The 21,209-nt window shown below is 38.5% G+C and overlaps 2 protein-coding genes across 2 annotated transcripts in view; one reads left to right on the plus strand and one right to left on the minus strand.

Annotated features, from left to right (window-relative positions):
• Window positions 1-678: 678 nt before the first annotated feature.
• On the plus strand, window positions 679-12,120 carry rab20 (RAB20, member RAS oncogene family). The gene is made up of 2 exons (XM_038289615.1): window positions 679-1,113; window positions 11,048-12,120. Exons 1-2 carry the CDS (start codon window positions 924-926, stop codon window positions 11,647-11,649), a joined length of 792 nt encoding a protein of 263 aa, XP_038145543.1. The 5' UTR covers window positions 679-923; the 3' UTR covers window positions 11,650-12,120.
• A 3,922-nt stretch (window positions 12,121-16,042) lies between these two features.
• Window positions 16,043-21,209, minus strand: part of col4a2 (collagen, type IV, alpha 2) — an 80,172-nt gene continuing 75,005 nt past the window's right edge. The window contains exons 45-49 of the mRNA XM_038289610.1: window positions 21,047-21,193; window positions 20,778-20,894; window positions 20,505-20,696; window positions 19,693-19,979; window positions 16,043-16,851 (exon numbers count right to left, since the gene is read on the minus strand). Coding sequence (XP_038145538.1) covers window positions 16,597-16,851; window positions 19,693-19,979; window positions 20,505-20,696; window positions 20,778-20,894; window positions 21,047-21,193 — 998 coding nt within the window. The 3' untranslated portion in view covers window positions 16,043-16,596. The remainder of the gene's footprint in view (window positions 16,852-19,692; window positions 19,980-20,504; window positions 20,697-20,777; window positions 20,895-21,046; window positions 21,194-21,209) is intronic.

Below are 21,209 nucleotides of genomic sequence, written 5' to 3' on the forward strand. Positions count from 1 at the left end.
CATGGACCTCCATTATTTGAATGTCAGCAGACAGCAAGAAGCCTCCCAGATCTCCAGATGCATTTGAGATATCAAAAAAGTACTCCAGAGTGTTGTTCAGCATGGGGGTGAGTAGAAAATGAAGGCTAATCATGTTTTGGGTGTACTATTCCTTTAAAGAATCAGTAAAAAAGAAAACCAGCCTTTTCATATTTTACATTCAAATCATACTAGAAAAGTGTTTTTTTCTTTCAAACATACAATTGTTATATTGAAGAAAGAATGTAAATTGTATCTATTAATCTTTTAATGAATCTGAAAAATGAAAATGTGTTTTCAAATCGTATTTCTAACCTAAAAATGGAGATTTTAAAAAACACAACTTATAAATCTGTTTATAAATACTTTTCCTAAGCACACATTTAAATAAGTATTTCCTTATCCCAATTCCATTTTCTTTTTCACCCTGCATTTTCAAATCCTTGCAGTTGCATTTTTCGTTTGCGTAATTCTCTCCATTTACCTTTTCTCTGACCCTTCTGGTCCCTGAGTAGACTGAAACCCCGTTCGGCCAATAACAATCGCCCCGCAGAGGTAACCAGCTCCCTCATTGGTCAGTTTGTGAACCCACTAATCCTGTCTAACCAATGGGAGAGTTGCAAAAGCTCCTCCCTAATCTTTACTTACTCACCTACTTCCTCCTTCAACTCAGTTACTTTTTGAAGTTCAGTCTAACTCAGCAAGAAAGTGAAAAAGTCAGACAGTGAAGAAAAAGCATTTTTTTTTTACCTCACAAAATGTTTTTCGTTACAAGAATTAGTCATTTGCGTGGGTTTATATTTCAGAGTTAGACCGCTACTTTTTATCTGTGCTTGCATATAAATAATAACAAAACCCACAGAAGCGTTTGTAGAGCTGCAGTAGTAGCGGGACTGAGGACCATCATGCCCGACGTGCCGAAGATGAAGAAGCCCGACGCGAAGCTTGTTTTCCTGGGAGACATGAACGTTGGGAAGACGTCGCTGCTCCACAGATACATGGAGAGGAAGTTCAAAGACACCATCAGCACCGTTGGAGGGGCGTTTTTCCTCAAGCAGTGGGGGCCACACAACATCTCCATCTGGGACACCGCCGGTAACCCGTGCTTTCCCTCTGCTTGCTTCTCACTGAGCTGTTTGTTGTTGCTTTTTGCTTCATCATCAATATTTACCTGATGTGACGTCCTGTCGCCACCTGGAGCAATCGACAGCCTGTGACCGCTCAGTGATCACAGGCAGGCGGCCTGCTTCATGAGAACCATGGCCCTCTGACAGCCTTGCACAATCCAGTCTTTTCAGGTCAGACAGGAGGAAAACAACCTGATAATCCAACACAATGAGGTCTAGCCAGCCAGATTGCAGCTTTCTCACACAAGCAAACATAAAGATTAGAATTGGATAGGATTGGATTGTCCATGCACAAAAAAAAGATAAGAAGAAAAGAAATAATATCACTATTTGCCAGAAGTAAGGAAGAGGGTTAGGGCCACTGAAAAAAATAAAAATAAAGTTAACTGATTTTTAAATATTATTTCAGTTTAGCATGGGGGAAAAATCCCAGAATTATGACTCAAAATCTCAGAATTCTGACTCAAAATCTCAGAACTCTGACTTTAATCTCAGAACTCTGACTTTAATCTCAGAACTCTGACTTTAATCTCAGAACTCTGACTTTAATCTCAGAACTCTGACTTTAATCTCAGAATTCGAACTTTAATCTCAGAATTCTGACTATAGTCTCGGAACTCTGACTTTTTTTTCTCAGAATTTGGACTTTACTCTCAGAATTCGGACTTTGATCTCAGAACTCTGGTTTTAGTCTCAGAACTCTGATTTTAGTCTCAGAACTCTGACTTTAGTCTCAGAACTCTGACTTTTTTAGTCTTAGAATTCTGACTTTAATCTCAGAACTCTGACTTTAATTTTAGAACTCTGACTTTAGTCTCAAAACTCTGACTTTTTTAGTCTTAGAATTCTGACTTTAATCTCAGAACTCTGACTTTAATCTCAGAACTCTGACTTTAATCTCAGAACTCTGACTTTAATCTCAGAACTCTGACTTTAGTCTCAGAACTCTCACTTTAGTCTCAGAATTCTGACTTTTTTTTCTCAGAATTTGGACTTTACTCTCAGAATTCGGACTTTGATCTCAGAACTCTGATTTTAGTCTCAGAACTCTGATTTTAGTCTCAGAACTCTGGTTTTAGTCTCAGAACTCTGATTTTAGTCTCAGAACTCTGACTTTAGTCTCAGAACTCTGACTTTTTTAGTCTTAGAATTCTGACTTTAATCTCAGAACTCTGACTTTAATTTTAGAACTCTGACTTTAGTCTCAAAACTCTGACTTTTTTAGTCTTAGAATTCTGACTTTAATCTCAGAACTCTGACTTTAATCTCAGAACTCTGACTTTAATCTCAGAACTCTGACTTTAATCTCAGAACTCTGACTTTAATCTCAGAACTCTGACTTTAGTCTCAGAACTCTCACTTTAGTCTCAGAATTCTGACTTTTTTTTCTCAGAATTTTGACTTAAATCTCAGAATTTTGACTTTATTCTCAGAACTTGGACTTTATTCTCAGAATTTGGACTTTAATCTCAGAACTCTGACTTTAGTCTCAGAACTCTGACTTTTTTAGTCTTAGAATTCTGACTTTAATCTCAGAACTCTGACTTTAATCTCAGAACTCTGACTTTAATTTTAGAACTCTGACTTTAGTCTCAAAACTCTGACTTTTTTAGTCTTAGAATTCTGACTTTAATCTCAGAACTCTGACTTTAATCTCAGAACTCTGACTTTAATCTCAGAACTCTGACTTTAGTCTCAGAACTCTCACTTTAGTCTCAGAATTCTGACTTTTTTTTCTCAGAATTTGGACTTTACTCTCAGAATTCGGACTTTGATCTCAGAACTCTGATTTTAGTCTCAGAACTCTGATTTTAGTCTCAGAACTCTGATTTTAGTCTCAGAACTCTGATTTTAGTCTCAGAACTCTGACTTTAGTCTCAGAACTCTGACTTTTTTAGTCTTAGAATTCTGACTTTAATCTCAGAACTCTGACTTTAATTTTAGAACTCTGACTTTAGTCTCAAAACTCTGACTTTTTTAGTCTTAGAATTCTGACTTTAATCTCAGAACTCTGACTTTAATCTCAGAACTCTGACTTTAATCTCAGAACTCTGACTTTAATCTCAGAACTCTGACTTTAGTCTCAGAACTCTCACTTTAGTCTCAGAATTCTGACTTTTTTTTCTCAGAATTTTGACTTAAATCTCAGAATTTTGACTTTATTCTCAGAACTTGGACTTTATTCTCAGAATTTGGACTTTAATATCAGAACTCTGACTTTAGTCTGAGAACTCTGACTTTAATCTCAGAACTCTGACTTTAATCTCAGAACTTTTACTTTAGTCTCAGAACTCTGACTTTAGTCTTAGACTTTTTTAGTCTTAGAATTCTGACTTTTTTTCCTCAGAATTCGGACTTTAATCTCAGAATTCGGACTTTAATCTCAGAATTCGGACTTTAATCTCAGAATTCGGACTTTAATCTCAGAATTCTGACTTTTTTTTCTCAGAATTGTGGATCTTAATGTAGATGGGCACCATGAAGGAAGAGATGTGGGAGCACTCCGCTTCACTGACAAAGATGTGAGTTGTTTGTGGGGGCCAGTAACACAATGGTGGAAAATTCCGAAATTAGGCCACTTTTTACGTGCCCGAGGGGTCCTCTGTGATGCTATTTAATTAATGGAAGAGCAGAACGTCCTTGAAACAAGAGAGCTAATCTCTAAAACAGACATGGCTACAGCTTGATGCTAACATGTTTGTTAGCTGTTAGAATTCAGTCAGAATTCTAAGAAAAAAAGTCAGAATTCAGACTTTCTGTTAAGAAGACATAAATGGAATGAATTTATATTATTTTTATTTTTAACATACATTTTAAATTAAGAGGCCTTTAGTTTCCAAGCTTTGTTTCCCAGTGTTTTTCAAATTGGAGAGAAAAATAATGGCTTCTTTCAGCCAGCTGACAGGTAGTGTGCACAACAGGTGGAGGAGGGGCAATACTGTTTCTTTAGAGTCCAAGCATCCATAGGAACTGCAGGTCGATCTAGAACCTCTCCATCTTATTAAAAGGACCTTTGAAACAGTCTGATAGAAAGTTTTAGTATTACCGGAGGTCTGAAGTACTAATTAGTGTCTGACTTCAGTTCTAACTTCTATTAAAGATGCTCACCAAACAGCTTATGCATAATGTACATTTAGTTGAGTATGCCTGAACCCTACGATTGGAAACAGATGCCAGTAAGACTACATTTGAGTTTTGTTTTCATGCATTTTACAAAAATAAGTCATTCAGACTCTTTGAGACAGTAATATGAAACCTGACCTGACAGCATTACCATTTTTGGTTTCATACAGCATTGATCTGGACTTTTTTTTTTCTATTTTCTGCTTTATCACTATTTTATCTTGTGGTATATTGTTTAGTATAGAAGATTATTTATTATAACCCATTTATTTATCAAGATGCAGCCCCATTGCTTGCCAATGAAACAATGTGTGAAGTCATTTTAGTCGCTGCTGCCTGATGTGTCATAGAATCACTGTGTGCCTTTGTCATGTGCCGTGTTGCTCAATTTTGGACAAATGAGATGCAATCAAAGCACTTTCCATCACTGTAAGGCTTCACATACGTTCATACACCCCACCTTCTGCTTTTATTGCAACAATGGTAATTTACACCTTTTGATAGCTCTCTGAGGCAAAATTCAAAGCATTTTATAATTCAGTCTAAAATCTTCCAAACTAAAAATAGTTATTTTTGAAGCCTTAAAAATATCTTGGTCACCCCCATCAGACCATTAGACAATAATGACCTCTGTCCTTTAATTTCTTTAAATCTGGCTATGATTCAGTTAGAAATCTTTTAGCCTATTTCATGTTGACAGAGAGTTTCTGTTTAAGATAGTTGTGGCTCCACAGATCTATATAAAGTCTCTGGTCTCTGATAGTTGTTTTAATGAAGTATTTTGTGGGAATCCATTCGAATAATTTAGAAAAACAGACTTCATGAAGTAAGTGCAGTGAGCAAAGTGACCAATCTGATGCTGATATCACTTCCAGCTTCACAATAAACATTTTATCACTACAGAAAATGAAGGAAAGTCAGTGGTTGTTCCCCCTTTGAACATTTCAGGACTAAACTTGAACATATAAACAGAAATCTTTCCCTTCTTTCAGTATATTTTAAAATATACCTTTAAGATAGAGCTTGTTTAAGTTAAACATATGCTCCTTATGTTACGGGGTGGGAGTTTACATTAGTTTTGATGGTTACCGCTTGGTTTCCCACCACTCTTATTAAGCTTTATAATCTTAGCCACTAAAACCACATCAGATGTGTGCATCAAGGAATTAAACAAAAACTAAGTAGCTGAATGCGGATGTCTTTTAAAATATTACATCTAAGCCTTTTTTAATTGCAGTTGCATATATTGGGAAGGTGTACGTTTGATTTAAGGCCACAGTGAACCAGTGAACTGAGATGACGTTTCTCATTTTGGCATAATGAACTTTGCTCTGTCATCTTGTCATTGCATACCTGAGTTTTTTCTGAACACACGCTCATCTTTCATGTGAAGGTCTTCTTGCAGAAATGCAAGTTTCACTATAAGTTTCAATGGGGCATTTGAAAATTAGGGCTGCAACTAACGATTATTTTTCGAATTGATTAATCTGACAATGATTTTTTCGATTAATCGATTAATAAAAGGACAGCGATAGCAGTTCCTTAAAGATTTTTTACGAAAATAAACCAGTGGAAACTAAAACCTTTCCACTTGAGAAGTTCTGGATAGAGCATATTGACAGAATCTATATTATTTTACCATTTTGGTATAATTATAGTTCTGCTCTAAGTGGGTCACTCTGTCAGCTAAAGGCAGGTTTTAGAGTTCTATACTCTAGTTAACGATTAATCGATTACTGAATTAGTTGACAATTATTTCAATAATTGATTAATGATGATTAATCTAAATAATCCGATTGAAGGCAAAGGCAAAACTGAAGGCAGATTCTGCAGCAATGAATAGAGATAAGCAAAGTCGTTTTAATTTTTAACAAAAATCTTAATCCAAAGCATTAAAAAAAATAAAAATCCAATTTTTTAATGCAGCCACTCATTTTCTTACTGTATTGCTCCATCCATGGCATAAAGCTAACAGTACATTGTCACCTTGATTCCTTTTCGTATATCTCCTGATAACTTTTTATAGCAGAAAGCCTCCTGTATGTTTTGTTTTTCTTAAATCTTAGATCCACATTTGAACTATAGTGACAGATAATGGTTTTTATATCAAACAAGGCTTCCTATTGACCTAAGAAATTGTAATTCTTTTTAGACACCATGCCGCTCTGACAAATTAGTAGAAATATTGTGCCTTCATGAAGCGTAAACCATCTGAGGCAAACGCAAACTTTCCTGCAGTTGAGCTGGTGAGCCGCAGAGATGAGGAAAGACCGGCCTGGTCACCAATGAGCCATTTCCTGCCTCTGTCCCTGCGCTCTCTGACCTCCTCTGGCAGGTCCCATGTTATCTGCGTTCCCTCAGCATTGTGGGAAAATGCCAGATCAGCAGCGCTGAGTCATTGTAAAGCTATTTTTACACACCTAGCAGAGCTGTGGCTGTAAGGGAGGTTGTTGTAGTTTTTGTACATTGATGGCTGTTGGTGACCTATTCCCTCCTTAAGTGTAATTCCCAGGCCTGGCCTCTCAAAAGAAAACCAACCCAGTTCCTCTTAAGTCACCTGATGCGCTGAGGAATCGACTCCCTGCTTTACTCAGTCTTTTTCAGTGCTATACATACAGGAGTATTTCCAAAAAGCAACATTTTTTTTTATATAGCCAATAGATGACAAATCTTTTTAGGTAGAAAAAAATGAGAATTTTAGTTCTTCTTGCAGCAGATTTTGTGTTTTTTTTTTTTTTTGCATAATTCATGTCTTTCCAAGTATTGTAAGGATACAAGTATCAGGATATATAAATGGTTTAAAAGTTAACTGACCCTCTAACATTCAGTGTTATGCCCTCAGAGAAAGGGGCTGGCACTGATTTGTTTTCTCTGGCTGTAGATTTGTGAGATGTAATCCGGGGGGAAATATTAGACTTTTTCATTAGGAGGATGTAAAAATGATTTTAGTTTTTAGGTATGCAGCCATCGATTGGGCAGAATTTCCCTCATTTTGGTTGATGGCCTTTTGGCCATCTTATGTTCATGTTTATCTGCAGTTTATCTGATATATATTTCCCTCCAGAAAGGTCTGAAAATCAGAGAAAGTCAACACTCACATTTTTATATTACTTGTGAAATTACCGTATCAGTGTTGTTAAAACAAGTTTGGACTGTTTCACAGATATTATCCAGTGTTATACAATAAAGTGTATTAAATAAAGTGATCTTAGTGAACCTGCAGTGTTGGTTATTAAAAAAAAAAAAATTCCAGAAAATTGAAATTTTCCGACATTCGGGCCAAAAACTGCAATCAGTGTTGCTTGTTTTTAGACACCGTGCCGTGAGAGTCGTGAGTGTTTAGAAGTTTCAAAATCTTTTTTTTTTTCTCAGGGGGGTTATTTTGATATGAAGGAAAACCAGGGGGGAAAAAAATCAGTTTTTATTTAAGTAGTTAAACATTTTATACTCCATAAATATGTGACTAATCGCTGTGCTGTTGTTTAAATGCTGTTTGTTTTAGCTGGGCTTATCCAATCACTAAACAACTAATTGTTTAATCCAGAATTGGCCCCAGTGGAATTTAGTTCCACTAACAATGCTCCCCTTTATGCATCCTACATATCTCAACAACAAAGCTTGTTTCTGTTGTTAAACTGCTGACTGCCCTGCATAAAACTTTCTGCAGTGCTGCATGCTAGTGAAAAAAACTTGCTGTAAATACCCTTTATTTAATTTAGCTTCTTGGTTTTACCTCTGCTGTTACTGATGAAGCTTTGAGGGTTTTTGTAGAAGGAAAACTGTAGGTTTACTCTCACCTGTTCTGTTTTAAGAGGCTTTGGATAATTCCTGATTCTCTTGTTTAGATCCTCCAGTTAAAGACAAAGCGGTGCCGCTAACTGGTCTAATGAGGATGTTTTCAGCCACTTTCTTCAAACCAAATGGATTTTGACACCAAATGTTTCTGCAGTGAGAAACATTGAGACTTGCATTTTACATGCTACCTATAATTAGACTTCTTTCCTGTCTTGCTTGCAAATGAATCAACCATATGTTCAAAACACTTATTTGTTCTAATCTTTTCCTTTGGACTGAGAAAGAAGGACCGTAATACACAAACTAGAGATCGAAACAAGTGATTGACGATATATTGAAGAGCTAGAAAACAGTTTGTTTGATCTATTATCACTCCCACTCCTCTGTCACCCACTGACTAAATTCTGCCTGTCTTGTTGAAAGTATGTCTAGTTTCTTTTCCTGGGCCTTACATAATTGACTTCGATCAGCTACCTGTTATCAATCGATCTGCTGCAGTCCTATGAGCCTCAGTGCTTGATTTTTTTTTTTTTTTCAGGATGAATCACTTCAACTCATTTTAACTGGCTGCAACACTGGTTATGTTGCAATAGTGGGTGATGAAGAATACTCCTTTAGCTTTTCCATTATTTCATCAAACTAAAAAAACATACCTAATGTACTTGATCGGATTGTATGTAATTGATCGACACAGAGTGGAGGGTAGTTTTACAGTGGCAGCAAAGGAAATGTGGTTAAGGAAAAAAATCTGCACCCTTTACGATGGTACGTGTAAATAGTTCTGCTCCACTAATTGCCCTCAGAAGTTTCCTAACTAGTAAACTGATTTTAAACTTGGTATCACCAAAGTTTTTCCTGTGAAGACCTCAAAGGCTTTGGAGAAAGTTGTGACAAACAGCCTTGTGAAGACAAATTACACAAAGGCAGGTCAGGAAAACTGAAGTTTAAAGCAAGGCTGCCTCATTAGACATGAACTCAAGTGCATGGAGCAAGATAATTGTCAATAAAAAAGTCTAAATAGAGTTCTGAATTTGTAAGTGAAAGTCAATGATTAAATTAGATTTAGGGTTTGTGTTTGTTCCTTGTTGCCAACTCAAATACACATGCCATCAGATCCTCATCTGTAAGAATGCAAGTTTAGAAGTTACAAATACAAGTTAGAAAGTTCAAACTTTGCAAAAATACTAGTGCAAATTCACAAATTTACATAAACAAGTGACACAATTACGAGTAGGATCCCTAATCTACGAGTAGGGATCACCAATGTACGAGTAGGAATCACCGATTTACAAGCAGGGATCACCAATTTACAAGCAGGGATCACCAATCAACGAGCAGGGATCCCCAATTTACAAGTAGGGATCCCTAATATAAAAGTAGGGATTACTGATCTACAATTGGGGATCACTAATTTACATGAAAGCAGTACAGAATGACTAATTGACAAGTATGAAGTTGTAATTATAAGTTTTACTAGGGCTGGGTGATATAGAAAAAAAGCTTATCGATAAAAAAAATGCATATTGATCGATATCGATAATTATTGAAAAGATTTGAAACCATATTTTATGTGCAGCTCTGCCTGGACATTTTATGATATTGCTAAATGATTTAATTTTAATAAAGAACACAAACACAGACTTCGAATTAAATCTTTATTTAACCAACTTTTTTAACCATAACAGAATTGTTTTAAAGAAAAATAACTTAAGAGACCTGTGTTATGTTATTAAATACTGACAAAGAATAAACTAAAGTGACCAGAAAAGTGACCAAAATAAATATAACAAATAAATAAATGCCCCCCCACCGCCGCCGCCGCCCCCGTTTCCTGCTTTAACCTGAGTTATTACTTTGAAGTTTCTGGCCCCTCAGCATTTTTATCTCAATTGTTAGAACTACGTGGGAAACTGCCCAGAACTGAAAATATATATATATATTTTCCCGAAATTCCCGAAGATTTCTCGGAGGAGAGCCGCGTCGGGGCCTACACAGCTCGTACTCCTGCGGGTGTGAGCGGCTGAGATGATAAAAAAAAAAAGTTGGTTGCGTTATCAGACTTGGTTTTCACTGGTTCCTTACACATTTTACAGATGACTGTGGTTTGTTTTTTGTCCGACTTGCCATGACCGAAATACTGCCAGACTGCCGAACTACAAAAACCCTTCTTTGGAACAATTTCCTCCTCCTCTTCTTGCTGCGACATTTTCATATGCTCTGTGTTGTGGTTTGAGAGGGCGGCGCTTTGTGACGGCGTGACTGGGTCCGCGATTGTGATTGGTTGGGAGGAAGCAGTGACTAGCATAAACCTACATGATAGGCTACAATGAGAAGGAAGGAAAACTGCGTTTATTTATCGAACTTTTATCGACTATCTTTTTTTCTATTGAGCCACACGTCTATCGATCGATATATATCGTTATTGAATTATCGCCCAGCCCTAAGTTTTACTCAAACTTGTAAATCTGTGATTTGTATTCGTAAACCTGTGAATTTGTAGTTTTGCGAAGAGGATTGAGATTTTTAATCTGAGAAGACACCGATCGGGTCATGAGGACTCAACAACTCTGATGGGAAAATCTCTGGACAGGGCAGTTATTAGCCATGCACCAAATAGGTCTGTCCTCTATGGAGGAATTGCATTAAAAAACTGGAGTCCTGTTTTCCAGATTTCATGCAGAGGACACAAAAAAATGGCTTTTAGGATTTCATAAGAGTTGGCATCCATGAAGAAGCATGGTGGTGCAGCGTCATGCAGTGAGGGTGCCCTTTTAACAGAGACGGTTAATCTAGTAGATGAAGTGATGGAGCTTATTGCAGAGCAAGACTTTAAAAGACTACCTTCATTTTATATGACATAAGGGTCCAGTCAAAGTCTGGTGTTCAGATGCTCTCCATTCAATCGAGCTAAGATTATGTTGGGTTATGTGTTGACATTTTACTGGGTTCTTGTAAACGGTTAACTCCTCTGTCTGTCTTTCCAGGTCGGGAGCAGTTTCATGGTCTGGGCTCCATGTACTGCCGTGGTGCAGCAGCTGTCATCCTCACCTATGATGTCACTAACTGGCAGAGCCTCGCTGAGCTGGAGGAGCGCTTCCTGTCCCTCACTGATACCGCCAACCATGACTGCATTTATGCCTTAGTGGGGAACAAGGCAGATCTAACCGATCCCAAAGCTCACCTTTGTCAGGACTCTGATGTACTCTCCGAGGACCGCACTGACTGCGAGGAGGCGAGGACAGAACCACAGGTGTTGTCCGCCTGCCCCACACCTCCCGCTTCCCCCGCGTCCCTGTCTGGTATGCTGCTTCACAAACAGGTTGCACGGGAGGATGCGGTGGCCCTTTACGGAAGAATACTGCGATACAAAGGCCTAGACGAAAAGGGCAGCCTCCCAGCAGATAGGATGTGTTTTGAAACCAGCGCCAAAACCGGGTACAATGTGGACGCCCTGTTTGAGACACTGTTTGATCTGGTCCTGCCGTCCATCCTTAGAAAGAGGCATGAGAACCAGGCCTCTCCGACGGTGGATCTAGAGGACTGCAGGGAGGCCAGTGGGAAGCGGGGGAAATCCAGCTGCTGTTAGCGGTGCCAAAAATAAATCCTTAAGGCCTCCACCTGCAGACTCCTTTTTATCATTGTGATCACTAAACGTCACCGTGATGGTACTGCTTTAGTTAGCCTTGACTGAGACTCATTTCCCAGAGATGTGAAGAACACAAGTGTAGATCCAGTTTGTGTAGACATTAGGAAGGAAAATATCCCTTTATGCAATAGGACCTTCCAAACTGCACTCTAGACTCCAAAGATGTGCCTTTGTTTGATTTGTTGCTGTTGGTAAATGTTTTACTTCTGTATTCCCACTTAATTAACTGCACTAATCTTTCATTTCACAGTTTATTGTAGAACTTTGATCACATTTCACTTTAATCAACTTTTTTTTTTTTTTTACAAGTATTGATGCTGATCTTTATATTTTATTGAAACTGAATGAGAAAACTGTCAGTGTTGAAAATTTTTTTAAAATATGCCGTCATAATAAAGAATTTTATTTTGATGCCTGTCTGCTCTGTCGAGTACATAACCTCATCAAGAGAATGAAAATATTGAATCAGCTTTTACCACCTTTATAATTATAAAATTAACTCCTTTTTTCCTTATCACTGTCGAAGTCAAATTTTATCGGAATGTAACTGCCACACTGATACCGTTGGAAAAGATGTCCATCTGTGTGTCATCCTTTGTACTTCTGATAGTCTTTTAAGCTTCCAGATGCAGATTTTTTTAAATTTAATTTTCGTTTTTTTAGCCTCCAGGTTTTCAGAAGGTCTTTAAAGATTTTTCACTAATTTTCAATTAAAGACGACTATTGATAAGGGCCGCTTTTAACTGAAATAAGGATTATTGGAGATGCTTTCAACTAGGGCTGCAAATAATTATTTTGCAAAACAAATATCCCACGGATCTGCTGATTCTTTTTTTCAATTCATCGATTATTAATCGGGTAGTCAAAGGTTCCTTAAAGAAGACTTTTTGCTAAATGAAACCAGGTGAAACTAAAACTTTTGGAAAGAGTAGGTTGACAGAGAAAAATATTTATCTTAAATGCAAAATGTTTATACATATATATATATGTATATATATATATATATATATATATATTTTTTTTTTTTACAATTTTGATAAAAGTACTGCTTTAAGTAGGTTACTTTGTCAGCTAATGGTATGTTTTAGTCTCTATACTCAAGTCTATGATTAATCGATTATTAAAGTGCTTCTTAGTACTTATGAAGCTTCCAGATTTGTAATCCAAGTCAGGCTTATGCCTTCCTCCTATGAGGTAAGTTGTCATTTTCACCTGGGAAGTGCTTCCTCATTGACTAGAAAGATAAATCTACAGCCCCCCCTCCTTTCTTTAATGTTGGGTGGTTGTGTTTAACATTGATATATTTTTAAAGATCCTAATATGTCTAAAGTGAGCATATTACTCTCTCTAAAAGTGTTCCTTGTACTTGAGACATCAGCACACTTTCAGTCTTGACACAAGGAACTGACTCAGCTGTGTTGTGTCACATATAAACCCTGCCATCTCTGTTCTCCCTCTGCAACTAAAATCTATTCGTAGTATGTAAATAGTGTCTGTGACCAGAAGGACATCTGGTTTGGATGAAAGGTTATGATCTGTTTAGAAAAAAAGTCAACCCATGAAAAGACCTGAATCAGAACAAAAACAATGTTTTTATAGATGGATGCAACCAGATTTAATCACTTGATATTTCTGAACTATTGTCTCTTTATTTAATTAAAGCAAAGAGTGTTGGGGGTATGTGCCTTTTTTTTTTTTTTTTTTTACGTTTACCTGCATTCAAGCATTTTATCCTGCAGGACACTGATCCAAAGCAAACTGCAAAGTCCACATCTGGACAACCAAAAGAAAACAAAAGCAAACAAAAACAAGATACAGGTGCTGGTCATAAAATTAGAATAATATGAAAAAGTAGATTGATTTCAGTAATTCCATTTAAAAAGTGAAACTTGTATATTATATTCATACATTACATACAAACTCATATATTTCAGATGTTTATTTTGTTTAATTTTGATGATTACAAATGACAACAAATGAAAATCTCAAATTCATCATATCAGAAAATTAGAATATTGTGAAAAGGTTCAAAATTGATGGCCCCTGGTGCCACACTCTAATCAGCTAATTAACTCAAACCACCTGCAAAAGCCTTTAAATGGTCTTTCAGTCTAGTTCTATAGGCTACACAATCATGGGGAAGACTGCTGACTTGACAGTTGTCCAAAAGACGACCATCGACACCTTGCACAAGGAGGGCAAGACACAAAAGGTCATCGCTAAAGAGGCTGGCTGTTCACAGAGCTCAGTGTCCAAGCACATTAATAGAGAGGCGAAGGGAAGGAAAAGATGTGGTCGAAAAAAGTGTACAAGCAAGAGAGATAACCGCACCCTGGAGAGGATTGTGAAACAAAACCCATTCAAAAATGTGGGGGAGATTCACAAAGAGTGGACTGCAGCTGGAGTGAGTGCTTCAAGAACCACCACACACAGACGTATGAAAGACATGGGTTTCTGCTGTCGCATTCCTTGTGTCAAGCCACTCTTGAACCACAGACAGCGTCAGAAGCGTCTTGCCTGGGCTAAAGAGAAACAGGACTGGACTGCTGGTGAGTGGTCCAAAGTCATGTTCTCTGATGAAAGTAAATTTTGCATTTCCTTTGGAAATCAAGGTCCCAGAGTCTGGAGGAAAAGAAGAGAGGCACTTCATCCACGTTGCTTGAAGTCCAGTGTAAAGTTTCCACAGTCAGTGATGGTTTGGGGTGCCATGTCATCTGCTGGTGTTGGTCCATTGTGTTTTCTGAGGTCCAGGGTCAACGCAGCCACATACCAGGAAGTTTTAGAGCACTTCATGCTTCCTGCAGCTGACCAACTTTTTGGAGATGCAGATTTCATTTTCCAACAGGACTTGGCACCTGCACACAGTGCCAAAGCTACCAGTACCTGGTTGAAGGACCATGGTATCCCTGTTCTTAATTGGCCAGCAAACTCTCCTGACCTTAACCCCATAGAAAATCTATGGGGTATTGTGAAGAAGAAGATGCAATACACCAGACCCAACAATTCAGAAGAGCTAAAAGCCACTATTAGAGCAACCTGGGCTATCATAACACCTGAGCAGTGCCACAGACTGATCGACTCCATGCCACGCCGCATTGCTGCAGTAATACAGACCAAAGGAGGCCCAACTAAATACTGAGTGCTGTACATGCTCATACTTTTCATGTTCATACTTTTCAGTTGGCCAACATTTCTATAAATCCTTTGTTTTTATTGGTCTTCAGTAATATTCTAATTTTCTGATATGATGAATTTGAGATTTTCATTTGTTGTCATTTGTAATCATCAAAATTAAACAAAATAAACATCTGAAATATATGAGTTTGTATGTAATGTATGAATATAATATACAAGTTTCACTTTTTAAATGGAATTACTGAAATCAATCTACTTTTTCATGATATTCTAATTTTATGACCAGCACCTGTAGAGCTCAGTATGATTTAGTTACAGTCAGGACTAACTTATGACCTCACTTGACAGGCCATTCTTACTCTAAAATCTTTAAATGGCCCAATTTTAACAAACCTTAGATTTAAAAGACTGTGGTTAATTACCATATTAAAACTTGACATCAGTTCCAGGTAAAGGTTACACAAACAGGTATTAGCATCACAGGGCAGAGACTTGCTCACATAAATCTATAATGGGTTAATAGTATTATTACCCCAAATACATTAAATCATCATTAAAAAAACTGATTTATCAGCTATTAAAGTGTTTTGAGTTAAAGGAGCAACAATCTGTGGAACAATGAAATAAAAGCTCATGCCCCATTATCTAGGTATGTTTTTATAACAGGGTTTATGGGTAGGAAATGGGGACATTAAATAATGAACTACAAGCCTGGAAGGTCCATGAAGTCCAGTTTTTTTGGAATAAATCCCCAGTTCTCGCTTAAAGTATATGTTTCTTTTCTTTTTCTTTTTACATCAGTATATTTATATTTTCCCAACACAACCATACATTGCTGTCCTTGATACTCCAGATTAGATCAACACCCAAACCCAAACGAAACAAAGTGGAGAACATGCGATTAAAAAATACAGGCTTCCCAAATGTTGATTTGTTTGCTCTCATTCACAGAAACAATCAGTCATTCAAAAAAATAATATGAACTTGCAGATCACTGCATTTTATTTTGAATAGATACTACTAGCCAAAACAAAACACAAAAATCAGAGAACTGAAATGCATTCAGCTTTAAAATTTGCTAGCTATAACTGAATAATTATCACATCCTATATGGCTCAAAGCTGTGTCCCATCTTAAAATTGTTCAGTTTTTCTTAAAGCAAAATGTGAGTGACGTGAAACAGATTTAAACAACCAAAGAGGGGTCATGTTTCTTTTATTTTAATGTCTTAAGAGAATCAGTGCATTGTGTGAACATATGAAAAACAGATGAACTAACAGTAGTTGTTACATGCATAGAAAAGAGCACAGCTTTGTATACTTTTAGAAAAAATAGGCTTTTTACAAGCAGTTTAAATGATGGCGGAAATGTAAGAATACCTCTTTGTCACCCTCAGCTGGCAGGGATGCAGCGTTAGTGGCTTTATAGCAGGTCTACAGGATCCAAACTAAAGAACGATATAGTTTAAAAGAAGCATCTTTGGTTCAGCTGTACTTTGTGGCCTTAGGTGGTTAACATTGTGTCATTATAACTGAGGTAATAAGTTAAACACACAAAATAACAAATAAAAATACAGTTGTTCCATGATGAAGTTGTTCTTTTTTATGGCTTTTTTTTTTTTTATGAATTTGTAGTGCACATTTAAGCTCGAGGAACTGCACAGTCATTGCATATCTGAGCACTGTGGTTTGGATGAAAGTTGTTGTCGGGTGAGAACTTTGGGCCTCTCTGTTGAGACTGAAGCAAAGTTCCTCACAGGTTCTTCATGCAGACCTGGCAGCGGCTGATGCGTGAAAGGAGCTGGCCTGCTTTTAATGTCTCCGCGGACGGCTGGCTGTGGAAAGACTGGTCTATAGATGTCAGCCAGAAGCTGTGTTTGTTAGCGAAGTAGTGGCATGTGCCCTTGGCCCCATTACACTCGATAAACGGTGTTGTGCGGAAGTCCTCCAGGCAGGAGCCAGGCGACGACAGGGACTGGCCGCCGCCTTCGTTTCCTGCTGCTGTGTGCTGCAGCAGAGAAAAGAGAGAGGGCATTCCAGTGAGACAGGTGTATATTTAATGGAGATGTAGTGCTCTTAATGAGGCGATATCTGCTTATTTACAAAAAACTGCCAACACAGGTCCTAACACATTGTCCCTATGGAGAAACTCTAGAATTAGGGCTTCAAGATTTTGCAAAAAAATAATATAAATTATGATTACATTTTTCTACATAATGTGTTTTTTTTTTTAATTTCACTTTTGCACTAACCACTGGCATATATATATGTTTGGCTCCAGTGAGTCAGTGCTTACATAGCCTTTAATGCTATATTGTCCAAAGTAAATGATGACAGAGCTCTACTGATGTGCTTCTAGTTTGCATGCACATATGTAGAGGACAGCTGGTACTGGTGTTTCCTTTCTGTGTGGTGGCAAGTCAACTCTAAGGACATTACCTCCCATATAAACGGATGGACTGAGAAAGGTAGTGTCTTAAATGACAATAAGATCAACAAGCTTTGTCTTTTTTTTCATAGTGATTATATTGCAAATGTAATTGTCTAGCCTTGGCAAGTTTTAATATGGGAGCTGAGGAAAACTTTTCTTCGGCATTTGTAGCAAAGCTTGACAGAGTTGACAGGAAAATATATGGACAGAAAACCTGTTAGAAGCTGCTCAGGGCTTGAGACTGCAACAAAGGTTCCCCTTCAAGAAGGGTAACAATGCTAAACATACATCCTGAGACACGGTGGATCTCAGGATGTATGTTAAAATGTGTTCAAATGTTACTTTGTTAAAATGTCCTAGTTAAAGGTTTGCTGATAAGTGATGTTATGAATCAATTTAAGCTTAGATAAATATTAGTCTTTATTCTATGTTCAGAAGCAGCTGATTTACAGGCAAATTCAATGGTTGACGCACATCAAGGCGCATCAAAAGGTCCTGCAGCACGTTTCAAGCAGGAGCACATCTTGACGCATCTGAAAAGCTGAAGCAGCACCTCCTGAGATTCTGAGCATCTGGGGCGCTGGATGCGTTGCACAAATAGCAGCTGCTGGAGTTTGAAAAATTTTGATTTTGCTGCTCGACGTGCCACACCAACCAATCAGAGAAGCTGATCTGGGAACTGGCAAAGAAACAGACACAGCCCCGCTGATGCAGATCGCTATGATCACTCCCCTGAAGCAGTTCATTAATGCCTAAATGAACTTAAAATGTCAAAACCTGCCAGCAAAATATGCTTGCTTTTGGATTATGTAGATGAAAACTGCTAACATCTCCTTCCAGCCTCCACGATCATTAGTGTAAAAACCCCAAGAGGCGACCTGGCCAGAGGCTGCCGTTGAAGGGGATTTCCAGTGACAGATGTACAGGGTTTCGTGCTAGTCTGATATTTTAAGAAGGATCATAATCTTGATTAACTGTCTACACAGATGCAGTTTTCAGGTGGACTTTCTCACTTGAAATATAATTACATATTAAAACTACTTTTTAGGGGGGCGCTAGCGAGGAACTGATGGAATAATATAAGGGGCTTGGAGCTTAGGCGGAGTAGGCTATAATTCCATAATTAAACAACATTCAATCAATAAACTATATTCAAAACCACGCAAAAAGTTAACCAGAGCATTGAAGGAGGACCCAAAGTGTGTACAAGTGCGGTCAATGGTGTCAAATCTTTGAAAATATAAATGCGGAGGCATGTCCACCACAACGGCAAACACCTCCTCGATTAAAAGTTCAGGTAGTACCACCTCGACAACGCGGTAACACACCGACCATGGACACCTAGTCAATTAAGGCTGACATCCTTTCATCACTGAGAAAAGATATATCCATGGCAATAAGAGAGGAATTGAAGATTGCTCTGGCAGATGACTTTGAAAAGTTTAAGAGGGAACTTATGGCAGTAAGATTTAAAATCGTTAATAATGCTACGGCTATCCACGCTGAGCTGGAGCATGTGATGGCTAATGTCGGAGCAGTCGAGGAGGGCTTATCAACATGGACGGATGAGGTTGTATCAACACAACACACAGTAAAAGACCTTGAGAAGCTGATGGGTGAACTAAGAGATAAGTGTGAGGACCCAGAGGGGAGAAGGAGGAGAGGCAATAACCGGATCACGGGGGTTGCGGAGCGCTTGGGATCCAGTTTCAAAACTCCTTAAAAAGTTTTTCTGATGGACAAAGAAGTGATTGTCGAGCGCTCCCACCCCAGCTTGGTGCGGAGAGGAGCGGGGATAAGGCCTGCGTAATCACTGCAAGGCTGCCCAACGAGGGAGATGCCTTGGACATTCTGAGGAAAGCCCAGGACCGAGGCGGCGAGCAACAGTATGATGGGAACGCTACTTCAGTATTTATAAAAGTGAAGAACAGCAGGCGAAATTTGGGCTTGTATGTGATTAGCTACGTAAGTTGCAAAAATGTAAATAAATATTAAATAAAAAAAAGAATAAAAAAAAATGAACTACTTTATCCATTTATAACAGCAAATATAGCAAAGCCGCTCTGCCATTAAACACAGGAGCAGCAGAAGCATCAGACGCATCTTTACACACTTTACTGGACGAGCTTCAGGAGCGTCAAAGATGCATTTGAGGTGCATCGGACCTTAATGTGTACAAGCATCAAAAATGAAGCAGCAGAAGCTTTTTTCCTTCTTCTATTTCGTGCGAACTGAACGTATCATCAGACGTGGAAAGCTGGTAGAGACAATCCCTTTAATTGCAGCAGATTATAAAGGCATGTCTACTTTGTAATGTAAGGGTAACTCACATCAACTCCCAATAAAACTCATCAAAGGTGTGAAAAGTTTCACAGGGTTAGATCAACTTCTAGAATTTATACCCAAAATGAAACTGACCATGAGGAAAGAGTAGCCAATCCACAGGCTCCTCCAGCCCACGGGACACTGTGGAATGGTGATGTCTTGGCTATGAACCGCAATAGCGACTGATGGAGCCTCACAAACGGAGCAACGGCTGATGTATGGCTTAATTTCTCCTTCCTCTACAGGCATCATGGGAAGGGGAGCAGTGGTTGACAACCAGAAGGACTTATCATTCCTACTGGCATAGTAACAAAGGTCTCCAGGGTTACAGTAGAGGAAGGGCATGGTGCTGAACCGTGGGAGGCAGGAACCAGCCAAACCTGATGGGAACAAACATCAGAGGAGCACATTTTAAGATTAAATAAATTAACATTGTTATGCTTTGAGACTTTTTTTTTTTATCTTCATGCTGCTTCACCTCTGGAATATTTCTCATTTTCAAAGAAATTAGATCCAGTGGGAAAGGTTTTAGAATAGAAATCGGAGGAATTTCTGTTTCTCAAAAGGTTCTCTGATTCTAATCACTTTTTGGCAAACATTCAAAGCAGAAATTAGTTTTCAGGATGATTAAATTGTTTAATTTAAAGTCCTCAGAGTAAATGAGTTAAAGAAGGTGGACAAGAAAACAAGCTGAGAGGGAGCCTTTCCCTGCTGAGAAACACAACAAATTGAAGAGATTTCTGAAAGTTTTAGGGTTTCATCTTATTTTTAGTTTCACAGTACATCTGATGATATGATAACATGATTAATGTTTTCTGAAATCTAGATCAGCAACAATTTTGACAGAATCCACCTTAACTTTTTTATAGTAGCGCAGAGCAGTTCGGTAGCTCACACAAACTCACCCAGGTCCTGGTTGTGGGCCTTCTCCTGACCCTCCAGGTACAGCAGACTGTAACCGTCCCAGAGTTTAGACATTCCCACCGGACACATCGGCGTCTGCTCTGACTGACTGTGTTTCACAAGCAAGTAGCCCACGCTGATGCTGCGGCCAGCCATCCCAGGTAACCCCGGGATACCTGGCCTGCCTCTTTGACCTATTGAGGAAAAATCGCTTCAGTTATGGTGCTTTCATTATGCACAGTAACTAATGAAGATTATGTGTTACACAGGCATACCTTCCGTTCCTTGGAGACCATGGTGTCCAACTTCTCCAACGTCTCCACGGAAACCCGGGACTCCTGGAGTGCCACTAATCCCAGGCATACCTTTATCTCCAATTGGTCCCATGAACCCTGTTTATAAAAACATTTTTTTTATTTTGCTTTCCCTGTATTCTGCGTACTTTATCAATCAAATATTTGATTACATAAACACTTTCGGGATCAGTAGGCTGGAGTAAAAAAATGTGTTAATATTTCACAGTAACAACGCTATTATAACCAACCTGGATCTCCAGGTGGGCCTCGAGGTCCTGGCTCCCCTGTAGATCCTTTCGGGCCTTGGATACCCCGTGGTCCCGGAGGACCTCTTTCTCCTGGAATTCGAATGGAAGGTGGAGCAGGACCCCGGTTGCCAGCTGCCCCAGGATAACCTGCGGAATAGACGGT

This window comes from Cyprinodon tularosa, unplaced genomic scaffold (genome assembly GCF_016077235.1).
Source record: "Cyprinodon tularosa strain WSP-4 unplaced genomic scaffold, ASM1607723v1 ctg270, whole genome shotgun sequence".
Taxonomy (NCBI): Eukaryota; Metazoa; Chordata; class Actinopteri; order Cyprinodontiformes; family Cyprinodontidae; genus Cyprinodon; species Cyprinodon tularosa.

What these genes read in the sequence shown, in the direction of transcription:
- rab20 (XM_038289615.1), top strand. Translation starts at nt 924, where the DNA reads ATGCCCGACGTGCCGAAGATGAAGAAGCCCGACGCGAAGCTTGTTTTC. An exon ending in CTCCATCTGGGACACCGCCG is followed by an intron (nt 1,114 to 11,047) that starts GTAACCCGTGCT and finishes CTGTCTTTCCAG; the next exon opens with GTCGGGAGCAGTTTCATGGT.